Source organism: Manis javanica, chromosome 3 (genome assembly GCF_040802235.1).
Source record: "Manis javanica isolate MJ-LG chromosome 3, MJ_LKY, whole genome shotgun sequence".
NCBI classification, from domain to species: Eukaryota; Metazoa; Chordata; class Mammalia; order Pholidota; family Manidae; genus Manis; species Manis javanica.
In genome coordinates, this window is record NC_133158.1 from 7,908,183 (window position 1) to 7,921,626 (window position 13,444).

At 37.5% G+C, this 13,444-nt stretch overlaps 1 protein-coding gene across 7 annotated transcripts in view; it reads right to left on the reverse strand.

Moving 5' to 3' along the window:
- CFAP20DC (CFAP20 domain containing) overlaps window positions 1-13,444 on the reverse strand; it is a 201,382-nt gene that overhangs the window by 177,040 nt on the left and 10,898 nt on the right. For all 7 annotated transcript variants that reach the window (XM_037019232.2, XM_037019236.2, XM_037019235.2 and 4 more), the window contains one exon: window positions 12,083-12,155. In XM_037019232.2, the coding sequence (XP_036875127.2) occupies window positions 12,083-12,155 (73 nt within the window). The remainder of the gene's footprint in view (window positions 1-12,082; window positions 12,156-13,444) is intronic.

Genomic DNA, 13,444 nt, shown 5'->3' on the forward strand with positions numbered 1-13,444 from the left:
TTGGCTAGGACTAGGTCTTGCAGCCATCTCTAGCTAGAAGGGAGTCTAAGAAGACTGATCTGTCATCTGTTTAGCTGAGTCCACTGTTATCCTGACCAAAATTCTGTTAAAGGAAGAAGAGAAAAATGGATATGGGATGGCAATGAGACCATACAGTGGTGTTTGGCGCAGAAAGCAACAAAAAATCTTGTCCAGTTTTTCTGTTAGGCTGCAATCCAACTACTAAGAGACATGCTCCTGAACACCCTGCATGCCTGTAAAGGACAAACAATTTCCTCTTTGGTAAAGCAGTTCATTTATACTATTAATGTAGGCTTAGCTAAATGTGTTCTCCTTGGAAGGATGTCCCCAGCGTAATACAGTAAACTTAAAAGACAGAGAGCAATTTTGGAAGCTTACCTACACTCATTACATACCAGACGGCTCCTAGGAGTCACTACAAATGGTTGGCATTTTATTTGTTGCATATATCAACACCAGTAAAAGTATGCATACTTGTTATGACTCCAAGTAGCAGAAGAACAAACACCTGCACATGTTCAATATTCTAGATGCTTACCAGGAATGGTAGGATAAGCCAGCTGCTACTTTCCTTCCTGCCCAAATATTTTCCAAATATTAAGCTATTTTTGTTATTGTAAAGAGGTAAAACTTACAGAACTAAGCATTTAACAATTGGCTACTATATTTATGACAGATGGCTACATTTACAATTACTAACAGTCTTGCTACTGTTTGAATATAAAAACCAAAAAAGCTACATAAATTATATGCTCAGTTGCCTTACTTCTCATTTAACTTTAGGGAACAAGAATTAATTTGATCTCACTATTTTAAATATTTGCCAACAGGATGAATTCAATGCTGTATGGAAGGACAATACTGAATTCACTGTCTTCTACTTCTTGCCACTAAACAATATATCAGCTTGCTTTTCCACTGAAATTGCATAAAATAGATAGGACAGCTAATTTAAACAGTTGTTTGCACATTCAATATTTATAACCTGAATCTTGCATGACTGACTGGAAGCAGTGAGTTAGAAGGTTTAGCTCAGCTGCTGCCTGGAGTGATGGATGGCCTCGAAGAATTTCTTGTTCACTGACCAGATCAATCACATAATAGAATGAACAAAAAAAAAAAGATGAGCCTTAAACTAGATTCCCAACATTTCCATCTGTATGCAAAACTGTGGAAGGAAGAAATGTATCATAAAACATAATGTGAAGCTACTTAAAAATAATAAAAATCCACCAGAGTTGCTATAGAATGCAAAAAAAAAAAGGTGACTGATGATATTTCTCCTTTTAACTGAATATTAACTGAAACTGTGTTATATCTAGAATCCCAAAGTGTTGTCAATTTATAGTGATATTTTGAGCTCAGACTCACAAGTAAAAGGGTTTACAAATCACAGAAAGGACTATAATTTTTTTTGGCAGTATCTGCAGTTGAATTTCATTTAATCAAACTAAAAGGTAGTGTTGTGGCAATTATTATTATATACTGCTGCTTTTAATTATCCCAATGGCTGCCCTAAAAAATGAGCCTGTTAAGGAGTGAACAAATACCTAATATTTCAAATTACAGTCATTCATTCATTAATGGCTAACCCCAAAATGTCTGTGTTACTGTAGAAAGGCAGTGGTACTGCAGAGGACCATGGCTAGAGAGGCCCTCCTTAGTGCATGCTACAAGCTTAAGTGGGTTGTAAGAGCCCATCGTGAGCATCTCTTCCCTGTTCCTCATTCAATGATGTCAAGTTGGAACCCTGAAAGCAGCCACAGTGGGAATGTTTACATCACAGAAATCAGCAAACACTAAACGTCAAGGCTCCTCAATATCTTGGCTCCACTCCTGAGCTAACTGGGAAACTTTCACCGGCACACGGCAGCGTGAGCCTTCCTAGGGCCAGGATGGGGGTACTCCAGGGGGCTGGGGGGACTGAGAGCTGAAGAGCAGGACGCTGATGCCTTGTGAAGCAGGTGCAGGAGTGGGCAGGCTCAGACCCTGCATAATCCTGAGGGTGCCCTGAGGGCCTAAGGGTATCTACAGCAACCAGGATCACAGAGATGGCATATAGCCTGCAGGCATTCACCTTCTCTTCCTGAGCAAGACCCTCTCCTAGGACTAGAAGGGAGGGGTGGAAGAGAAGGAACGGGTGGAGAATTACAAGAAATGAGGAGAAGGAAAAGAAAACGAGAAAGAAAAAAGAAGGCGAAGGGCAAGAATAAAGGTAGAGAGAAAAGAGAAGAAAAAGGGAAAGAGGAGGAAGGATGTAGAAGACAGAGGAAACTGAAGATGGAGGGAACGGGGAGAAAAAAGAAGAGGAGGAGTAAAGAGGAGCAGGAGGCGTGCAGAGGTGAAGAAAGAAGAGCCACCAAGACTTCTGTGCATAGGAGGAAAAATGTCCAAGAAACACTAGACGCACTGCGGAACTGGGCTGAACTGAAGGATGGAGGCTCCAGAGCTGGGGCAGCAACCTCTCTGCTGCCGAAGGTGCTATTTCTCTTCAGAGGCCAGAGATGAGGGTTCTCTTCTGAAGCAGTAAGTGAGGGAAAACGTGGCTATGCTCCTGTGTTCAAGCAGTTCCAATGTGCCTCGCCAGCTACGGAAGCCGGGAAGAAGGCAGATCGCCTGTCTGGCCACCTTGTGGATTTTCTCAGACTGCAAGGGCGTTGGTGGCATGACACATGGAATGCTGGGGCCTGCCCCCAGTTCCTATTTCAGTACTTTGGGAGTGCGGCCCACGCATCCCCAGATTGCTAATGCTGCTGGCAGAAGGCACTGCTTTAGTCACAAAAACACCCTGGAAATTATTACACCCAAATGTTAAAACTTACTAGTGAGAATCTTAGAATTTAAATGAGAGAAACATAGGCTAATGAGGGGAAGGAGCGTTGAGAGGGAAGTATGGGCACCACTGACCAATTTCTCCTGCTTAAAATCACGCCCTCGGCCAGCTGTGGCACCCAACAATGTTTCTCTAGCAGCCATCTCCACAGTCTCTCACTGAATCACCCCCTGAAATATTCTCCATACTTCAGGGCCAGGTCTTCTGAAACCATTTTTACTGAGCACAGCTGAACTGAACAGGAGTAAGTGCCTGACCCAAGCTAACACAATCAGACTCTCTCTCTAGGTATTTTGAAATTGCCTGGTAGGACAGGAAATGAAGCAGAAACACAGAAAAGGCTGAGATGAAGATAGAGAGAGGGTGCTTAAGGCTTTCTAAGGCTGGCTTCCACACCCAGCTGCATTACTGTCCTCGGGCTTCATGTGGCACCCCAGGGTGCTTGCATTTGCTGGGCCCCACTGTGTCTTGATTCACTCAAGCTGGTTAACAGAAATGAGGCCAGATGAATCTAGCCCCTCTCCGCAACACTAACAACTTTACTACTGAAAATGAACTCATGGGCCTTTTGACCCCTGAGACACACACTGTCAATCTGATATTTAACCTTCCTTAATAGCCTATGCCAGGGTGCTATCCCCAAGCTGGTGAGGAAATAACAAATAAAAAAATGCTTACACTCATTTCTTTTTGTTGGGTATTAAAAATTTTTTAAACATATAAACCTTCTTGCCACTTTTCAAGTATCAGGTAAAACAAGTATCACTATTTATTTTACTAGGAATATCAGGCTCTCTATGCCAAAAGTTAATAGAAAACCCAACACAAGCTAGCTCACTTGATACATGGAATTTATTAGCTCACATAACTGGCAACTACAGAAATAGGACAGGCTTCTGGGGTTGACTGATTTATCCACTCAAAGCAGTCATCAACGACCCAATTTATTTCTCTTTTCCTCTTCTAGCCACCTGGGTCACCTTCATCCTCCTGGTCACCGAAAGGGTGCCAGATGCAAACAGTGCTGCTAGTCCAGCATCCCACAGTGCCCTAAAATTCACTCTGGGCCAGAGTAGGTCATATCTTCACTTTTCCCCCCAAAGGAAGTATACCACACCACAAACTGAAGCCAACGTAAAGGAATCAACAATGCAAGAATCAGAAATTACTGAAAAAAATAAATGAACATTTATTGATCATGTGCTATGTGCCAGCTAGTATGCTGGGTCTCTGGAAACAACCTGAAGTCCAATTAATTCTGCTGCTGTCTACTGTAACATCTGGGCAGTATCTTTTCCAAGTAGAGCTCAGAAATTCAAAATTCAATTACAGCCTCAACTGGGATCAAATGTGTTGGCCCTGAAGATCTCATGGTCTAGTTAGGGTAGACAGTTGCTGGTGGAGATACATAAATAGTAAGTCCATTATGTGATAAATGCCAAAACAGAAATATGAAGTGTTATTGCCAAGATACACTTTTTATTTACTACCTCTATTTCATTCAGTCAAAGTCATTTCTGTGAGTCCAAATAAAGACTCTAGAAAATGTGTATATCCAAATAAGAAACTCTACAATTTATGGGAAAAAAAAATTACAAAGATCAGTAATGCTAGGAGACACCCCACTGACCAAAGCAGGATTCTCCTTCCATTTATTACTGGCTAACTTATTCAAAACCAAATACCTTCATAAAGTTCTATGATATATCTTAGTTGCTAAAAGGAATTTTTCCTCCATATTTAGTAGTTCTAGAACGCTCCATTAATGAAGATGTCCTAAAGGATCATGAATTTTATAATGGAGACTCTAAGTCCCATAACATACATATTATATTCTATTTTGTAGATGTTTCAAATTATTTTTATTTTGAATGATTAAAATAATTAAGTACCAGAGTGAAAATAAAATACAATGAGAAGGAAGGAGACAAGTCAGAGGAAATGTTTCTCTTGACAACAAAAAGTGATTACGTATCAGTGGCACTGAAGAAACATCTCCTACTGACTCTGCCGTATCAAAGAAGGGGGCGCATCTGGAAGACCTATGATTTGCTGTGAGTCACTTTCAGTCACTCTTGTTTGTGAAGGAGAACAGGGGTAGTGGGAAACAGCAAAGGCCAGTTTCTTATGCTTTAAATCATTGGAAATCTACCTGCTTATCTATTTTCCCAGGAATGAACATTCCTATCTGTGGTTCTCCACTTGGCCTGATCACCTGCAACTCTCTTCATACCAACTCATGTTACAGTTTTGGTTTTTTTGAAAAAACCACTAGTATCCACACCCAAATCATGGGAGTCACTTCTGTTTCCACGTTTAAGTTAATCACTTTCTTCCAGATAGAGAAGCTGCACAAATCAACAGTCAAGCAGGTTCCCAAGGAAAAACCGCTTATCCACTTCTCTCCAGGCATGGGTACCATGAAAATTTCAAAGGGAAAACAGGCTTGCCCAACTGGCATCAAAATGTTTCAGAAAAGCAATCTAAAAATTAAATATCCCTGCACTTTTATCTATATTTAGAGATGTAAAATTAAATTAATATTTACTATACAGTTACTATTTGGCATATCCAATTTAATTCTTGTAATCACTCAAAAACAGGTATATGTAGCATCCCCATTGTGTATCACAGATGAGGCTGTGATACACAAAGCATTCTGTGACTTGCTCAGGGTCATCAAGCTAATACAAAGCCAGTGACTCCCTGGTTATGGCTATCGTTTAGCTGCACAGTGCACACAAATGTATGGCATTTTATTATGATCTTACAGAGTAAGAACACTTCCAAATATTTGCATGTGTGCAATTTTTCTTTTGCTTGTATTTTATTTTAGCTTTCAACATGTATCTAGGTTAACTAAAGAGTATTGTCAAAATAACTTAGAAAAGTAAAATGAACTAAACTAAGAACCAGGAAGAAAAGATTTCTCAAAGAACATTTATTTAACAGATAAAGAATACAGCATCTGATTTATATACTTACCATACATGTTATCTAAAACTTCCACATAAATCCTATTTTTAGGCATGCAAATTTAATATATTATGAAAGTCAGTATGCAAAGCATCTTAGATGCTCTCTTTACTAATGCATGTAACAAAATACACTGATTATGCAAGTACATTTAATTGGATATAATTAAAATAATGAGATTTAAATACTGATTTTAAAAAAGAAAAAAAGAGCAGTTGGAATTAGCCATGAGATGCATTCAAAATGTTAATTAAACTTGCAATGTCACTTTAGTGTACAATACTTCTATTTAAAAAAAAGAGCAATGACTGGCCATTTTCACCCAATTCTGAACAGATATTTTAGAGATGATTTCACTCAGTGACATAAAAGATTTTATTGGATAATATAATACTTTGTGCTCGGATAACATCTTTATAAATAACTTCAGCACTATATAGCAAACATTATTTTCTTCAAAGAAAGGCATCAAAATGACCAGAAACGTAAGAAAGTAAATTTTTCACAGGAAGCGTTGCGCTTGGTTAAATGGATACAATCTCAAAAACTCTCACCAATGTCATTCTGACCTAAAGATTTCAAATGTAGGTATTCTCTCAACTCTGGTTGGCTTTAAAGTGGCTGCAGAAGACAGATGACCTGTGAAAAGAACAGGTCTGCAGCTGTGAGGTCATATTCACTTTACTTGGTTTAAAGTTTCAAAAAAATCTGTTGTCTCCATGCCACTAAAAAAGTGATGGTAGAAGCAAAATTCAGTAGGTAGAAGGACCTGAAACTTAGATTAAATTTCTCTTCTGATCTCTTTGTCTCAGTCACTGGTTAACAATACAGAAAAGGTGATGTAAGAGTAACTGTCCTTAAATTACCTTGAGGCCAGAGCTTTGTTTTATAGGATGCGTATGTTTTAGTTTTCCATTTTAAAGCAATATACATGGACCTAAACCTGCTAAAAGTTTTTAGAAACAAACAGTATCACTGATTAACTCTGGCAATTAAAATAAAAATCTTTCACATAACCATTTACTGAAGAGAAAACTAAGAATTTAAGTATCCAGCCCAAAGGCATGTAACTAGGGGATGCAACAGGAAAAGACAAAAATTGGAATGAGCATCATAAATTTTAGACTGAATTCTAGGTTAAAATCACCAAACTTTATCTACATATAACTTCAAATTCAGAGTATTTCAATGACGAGATCACAAATGATCAGTTAAAATTTGAAAGGATTAGGGACCCTTTCAGAGGTCCCTCTCTTTTTTTAAGAATTTACATTATCAGATTCCAAATGAAAATAGTACTGCAAACAGCTAAGGGCTCAAAAATATGTAACCTTCTGACAATAATATTCCTTCCCTAGGGCCCTCAGGCTAAGAATCCCAACCTCTCCAAATAGCACATGATGCCCACCACTGGCTTTCATAGTGTTTTCATACCATTATATTGAAAAGGCACTGACTGGTTGAGCTGAGAGAAAATGAGAAAAATAATGTCAGTTCACTAGAGGCATTAACAGCATAAAACATCTCTCAGAATTCATCAAGTTAATGACAAAATCAGGATACAGAAAGGAATTAATGCAGCTCAACACTGTTCAGTAAAATGAATGCAATTCCTGTCAAAAAATATAATATTCCAAAATCATTTACTGTGAGTGGCAGCATCAAATATAGCAAAATGAATTTCTATTTTGAGATACAGTTGGTTCTTTTCCAAGACCTCAGGTTCATGGAGTTCCTCCTGTGCACCAGATGTCTGTCCCCAGACTCTGAAATGCCTAACAACCCACAAAGGGGAGTCATTGGCTTCCCACTGCCATGCTGATGCAGTATGGAAGAAACCACCAAATCAAGAATTCTAAAAAATCTGTTGTTCATTAACTCATTTAACACTCTGGAAATGAACACTGCAACTAATACGGAGAAATAAGCAAGTCAAAATGAAGGATTTATTTGTAAAAAGCAAGGGAGGGAATATTCTTCTGTGGACTGACACCAGAAGAGAGAAATGTAAGAGGATTCCATTACTTCACTGCTGAATGTACTGTGTGGTTAGTACAGTAAACACTCTCTTTGCTCTACATGCAAAATGTAATGTGTTTGGGTAATTCCTGGTCAGACTGTGAAGCTCTGAAGCCACTTTATCCACAGGTGCAAGATTCTGAATGATAATTTAGATGTTAAAGAAAAACAAAGGACTAGGCATGGACTAAATTAAAGAATCAATATAGATGATGGGAAGTTGTTTCTTACCTCTCATTTTTTAAACAAGTGTATTATGAATATTGTCACTTTTGAGATGCAAAATACAAGAATAAAAAAGATTTGGGTGAAATTCTTTAACTCTCAGGCATCTGTCTCTCAAAAGGGTGAAGACAGAAATAGGAACATCTCACAATGACAGACCTTTCCTTCCTGGGACTCTAATGTAATACTGTATTATGGGAAGCCCCTAAAGAAGATGTAGAAGGCTGAGTATTTTCATCATATACTAAGACTCAAATAAAATACCCCTACCATAATGGACATATGTATAGTTGGATACAAAAAAACCAATACTTCTACGTATGGCAGCAGGGCATGGTGCTGGAGAGCACAGGCTCTAGATTTAGCCAGCAAGTTTGAACCCTGGCTCTAAGAGTTAGTAGGTCTGTAACTTCTTGGAAATTCCTTAACCTTTCTGGACTTCAGTATTCTCAATGGTCAAAGTAGAGGCAATAATTACGAGTATCACACAGGTTTGTTTTGAGGATTATTTGGACTAAAACAATTGAAGTGTTTAGAACAATGCCCAGTATATAGTATGTGCTTAATGAACGTTAGTCATAATTACTTCCCATGTTAATTTTCTCATTTAATTTTTATGACACATCTGTGGTAGGTGTTCATTTCTCTCATTTCATACATAAGGTAAATAATTTGTCCCAAGTACCAGAGACTTTGACACAGGATCTGTCCAGTTCTAAGACTATGATCTTCTACCCTATAATTCACATGTTCCCTACAGGTCTTGCTCTTAGGTCATCCTAACATTTATCCAGATGTATTTAAACTGCCTTTTAAGTGATCTTTCACCCTGAGAGATTGGGTCCTGGTTATTCATTTCAGTCCATTACTCCAGCCCCGCCCACTCATCACATTTCAGAGCTTTTGTGGCCAGGTATCACATTAGGTGCTGGTACACCATGCTGACCAGAGCAGACAGGGTCCATGTCTTCATGCAACTCAGAGACAGCTAACCAAATATGGCAGTTGTAATGAAGAAGAGCAGGGTGCTAGAAAAGAGCACAGAGATGAAACTTGTTTAGCTGGGAGAAATCAAAGGCTTTTCTGAAGAAAGGACACTTCAGCTGAGATGAGAAGACTGAGTAGGAGTCAGCACCCCATGGAAACGGGGATATTGACCCTTTGTGTCCGGGACCCTGAGCAGAGACCTCACCTGGTGTAGGAGGAACGAAAGCCAGCGTGGCTGACAAACGGGGAGCTCCGGGCAGAGGGAGAAGCTCAAAGCAAGAGAAGGGAGGAGTAGGAGACCAGAGCACACAGGCGCACCAAGGATTTGGGAGTTTATCCTCGGTACAAAGGGAATTCCCATTTCTTTTTAGAAAGTTCACTCCAGCTGTAATATGGAGACCAGTCCGGTAAAGGATAAGAGAGGGATCTGGGAAATCCACTGGGATGCTCTAAGAGTAGATGAGGGAACTGTGACGGTGGCTTCGGCGTGGGAGGGTAGCAATTAGTAGGGGGAAGTGAACAGACTTGAGGCATACTGACCCCCACGTCTAACAGACTGCCTGACAGTAATAGGAATTCGGTACTTTGCTGACTCACTGAGTGATTCCTTAAGCAGAGCTGTGGCTGATTCTAAGGCATCCACTAACCCACAGATACATGGCCCCCCCGCCCCACCACGACAGTATAATCATCTAGTGGACATGAGAGACACAGGAAGAAGATGAAGAAATGATTATTAAATTCATAACACAGCTGGCAAGAGTCCACTTATGAAAACCTCTTGATGTGTCAATGTATCTTTGTGAAACAAATGCCTCTCCCATTCTGACAATGGAAAATTTTAGAAGCGAGATATCTTTCTACTACGTGACTTTCCAAGCTTGTTAGAGAAATGTATTATTTAAAATAGCCTGGAGCTATGCTGCTAGAAACAGTAAAACACTATAGGTGCTAAAAGAAAGCCCTTTCGTTTAAGGAAAAAAAAAATGCTGTAGTTAAGACAATCTATACTCATTAGTCTGCCTGTCTTATAAAAACATGGTCTCTCTCATTATGTCCTAAAACAGCAAAATATTTTGATTATCAGCAACAAATTCAAATGCAGAGTTAATATATTTTCTTATAATCTGATAAATGCACAAAGTCAGGATGGAGAATGTCTTCCTTGTGTTATTTAATAATTTCAACCTTTTGTCTATAAGACATTTATTTGCTAAAAACTATACAACTAAAACCATTTGGAAAATCCAAATGTTTGTCCATGTGGATAAGACAACAAGAAAATCCGTGAGTATACTCATCTGAATTCAAAACCTAATCCTTAATCCCATCACCCCTGAAAATGTTTTCCCCAATTTAAATAAGCCAAGAGGCTTTAATAACAGGGTAACAAACTGGTTGTCAGGCATACTTATATCTGTTACTCTCTTGGTAGGACTAAGATACCCATAGACTTCTCAATATTAAAAGATTTAATTATTGTTAACTTAGTAAAAACAGTATAACCCTACACTAAGCTAAGGTGGTAAACTCAAGTATCTGGAGGCACAAATGAACCTTAACTTTGCAGAGGGGAAGAGTGCTCCTCGGCAAAAGATGCTGTTCCGAAGTCCAACAAAGGGTCCTGCACAGCTTTGCCCGAAAGGCCAACTACCAGTGTTCCTACCACTGTCTCTGAAGAATCTCGAAGTATAGGTGGTAGAGATCAGAAGAAGAAGGGGGACTGGGTTGAATTTCTATGTAACAACTTTAAAAACAAAATATAATTTGCCTTCTTCCATTTGGTAGGAAACCACTTTCCTTTACACTGAAAGAAAGCTTCATAGTTTGTACTTTTCAGAATATCTTTTGAGTCTTGAAAATGCTTTTTCTGCAGAACCAGGAAAAGATACTAAGAGCACCAAATAATCCTTTGGTCCTGTTACTATAAGAACAATTTTAAAGAATGTTGGTGACCATGGCAGACAGTAATAGAAAATCTTAGAATTGTACTTAAATTTAAAGTTCAATTACAAAAAAAGTATAAATTGTTCCATCTAGACTTTATCACTCAAGAAAACAAGACTGTATATTATTAGTTAAAATTCTGTAAAAATCTGTAAAATTAGTTTTAAAAGACTGTATATTATTAGTTAAAATATTTTACAAACACATGGACAAATCTTTAATATTTTAATTCACATAAAGAGAGAAATGAAGAACCTCAAATCTATGTTATTCCCATTTTATTAAGAAAGCTCTTCCTTCATCTTGCCCCAGTGCAACAAGTACATGTCACCTTCATTAATAGGATAAGTCATTTCTTCCATCAGGGAAAAATACAAGGCTAAGCTTACACCCTGGACAGCTATTACTCACAAAAGAAAGTTAGAAAATAGCGTACCTTAAATGTAATGTGTTGTTAAAAGTATACAAATTTCTTAACAAAATCTTAAATGATATTCCATTCTCTGTGAGTGTGCAAGTCATTATTTTCATTCTCAGAGTCATCTCAGACAATAGACAGCTCAAATGAATAAGCTGTAATTCTCATTTTTGCTAAACAATCTGTTCATAGCAAGGCCATTTAAAACAAATAGGTTCCAAGCCATCTTATGTAAACAGGAAGACCAATATTCTGAAGCTAAATTACATTAAAGTGAGGTATTTTGATCAATTTTAAACCCATCATAGTTATCAATAGCAGACAAGTACAAACCATAACATTCCCCCTTCATTTGAACCCAAATCTCAACTTTTGGATTACTTATTTCTTCAAGTTATAGGCTGTTTTTTGTCAAATTCATAACCCTTGATATTTTCTTAAGCAGACAAAATTTGCTTTCTTTCCCTAGGGAAATGCCAGACACAGTGATATCTGAGAAATACGATTAAATTAGTTTAATTACTTCATGTCGACTTGATAAGTTTCTGCTCTTTAATGCAAAAGCTGCTACTTGTAATTAATGACTATTCGTATTGCTTCAATTGATCAAATGTCAAATACACATAAAACTTTTAAAGAAGTTCTGTATATCTTACAGCAATTCAGTGGAGAAGTCTTGTCCCAGGGGTATGTAAATCTGAAGTACAAGAAACCTCTGGATCAGGCCAACTAGAATGAGAGGGAGAGAATACACATTTATATGTGTAAACCATTTATATGTGATATAAACAAACACAATCACATGCCATCAACAAGCTGAAGCTTTTAGCACCTCAGTAATATACAGCATTGCACCAGTGCTACCCATGAGTTACAACCTCATTAGGAAGCAAAAAAACTGATGAAAATTCAATCTATAACAACAAATGTTGCCTTTTAGAGTTCCATCTGTGGGCTTGGTGAAATTTTTATGAAAATTAAAAAAATAATAATAACTTTTTATTTACTATTTTTATTAGGTTGCAAGAGAATGTACACACCGAAATGCATTTGATAGAGACATATAAAATTGAACTATAGATTCCCATCAGGGTGGCCATAAAAGCACGTGGCAGTTATTTTTATTCACTGACAGTTTTAACTGTACTAAACAACTTAATAAAAAACAATAGATCAAGAAAAACAATTCTAATTATGACAACTACAACTGAAGTTTTGATGAGCTATATCTAGTTAATACGGTTTTAAATGTGTCCACACTGAGATGGATGGAGGCACATATTTTAATTTATAATACCTTTTGTTAATTTAACATACTTTAAATTTACTTAATGCCTTTCGTTAATTTAACATATTTTTAATTTACTTAATGCTCACAAATTAAGAACTGATAGCTTTTCTTACCTATCACCAGCTTCATCTAGACATAACATCCTGGGAGCAAAACCAATCCCTATGGCACTTTAGATAGCTGAAGTCTACAAATGCTTCAAAAAATCAATTGATTTTATATTACCTCTTTAGACCTATTCACTCAATTCCTTTCCTCTTAGTTTTAGACTTTTGCTTTATCTTTCAATTATGATGGTCTTAATGGATGTTATAGTTTCACATCCTTCTAAAACATGCCTTTTAGGTACTTTTTTCCTGAGGTGGGGCTTTGGGTAGGAAATGGAGATGTCTGGATTTACCTGTGAACCTCTCTTACAAATCTAACAGTACAGGGCAACACATGGATAAAAGAAAGCAACTGATCTAAAATGCATGTTATTTCTGTTTACCTGACTTAGTAGGCTTAACAAATACAAGTATTTTAAAATAACAATATATGTTTGGATAGTTTTTACATAAAGACCTCTGGTTCATAATTCTTTCAGTAAATTGTTTTGCAACATTCCTGAGCAACAGTTCCAATGTTTTACCCGGTATTTCATTCCTAAATAATAAGCATATTTGATCAAATATGCTTGATATTTTAAAAATCAAACATACAAAGATAACTTCTACTTAAAATACTA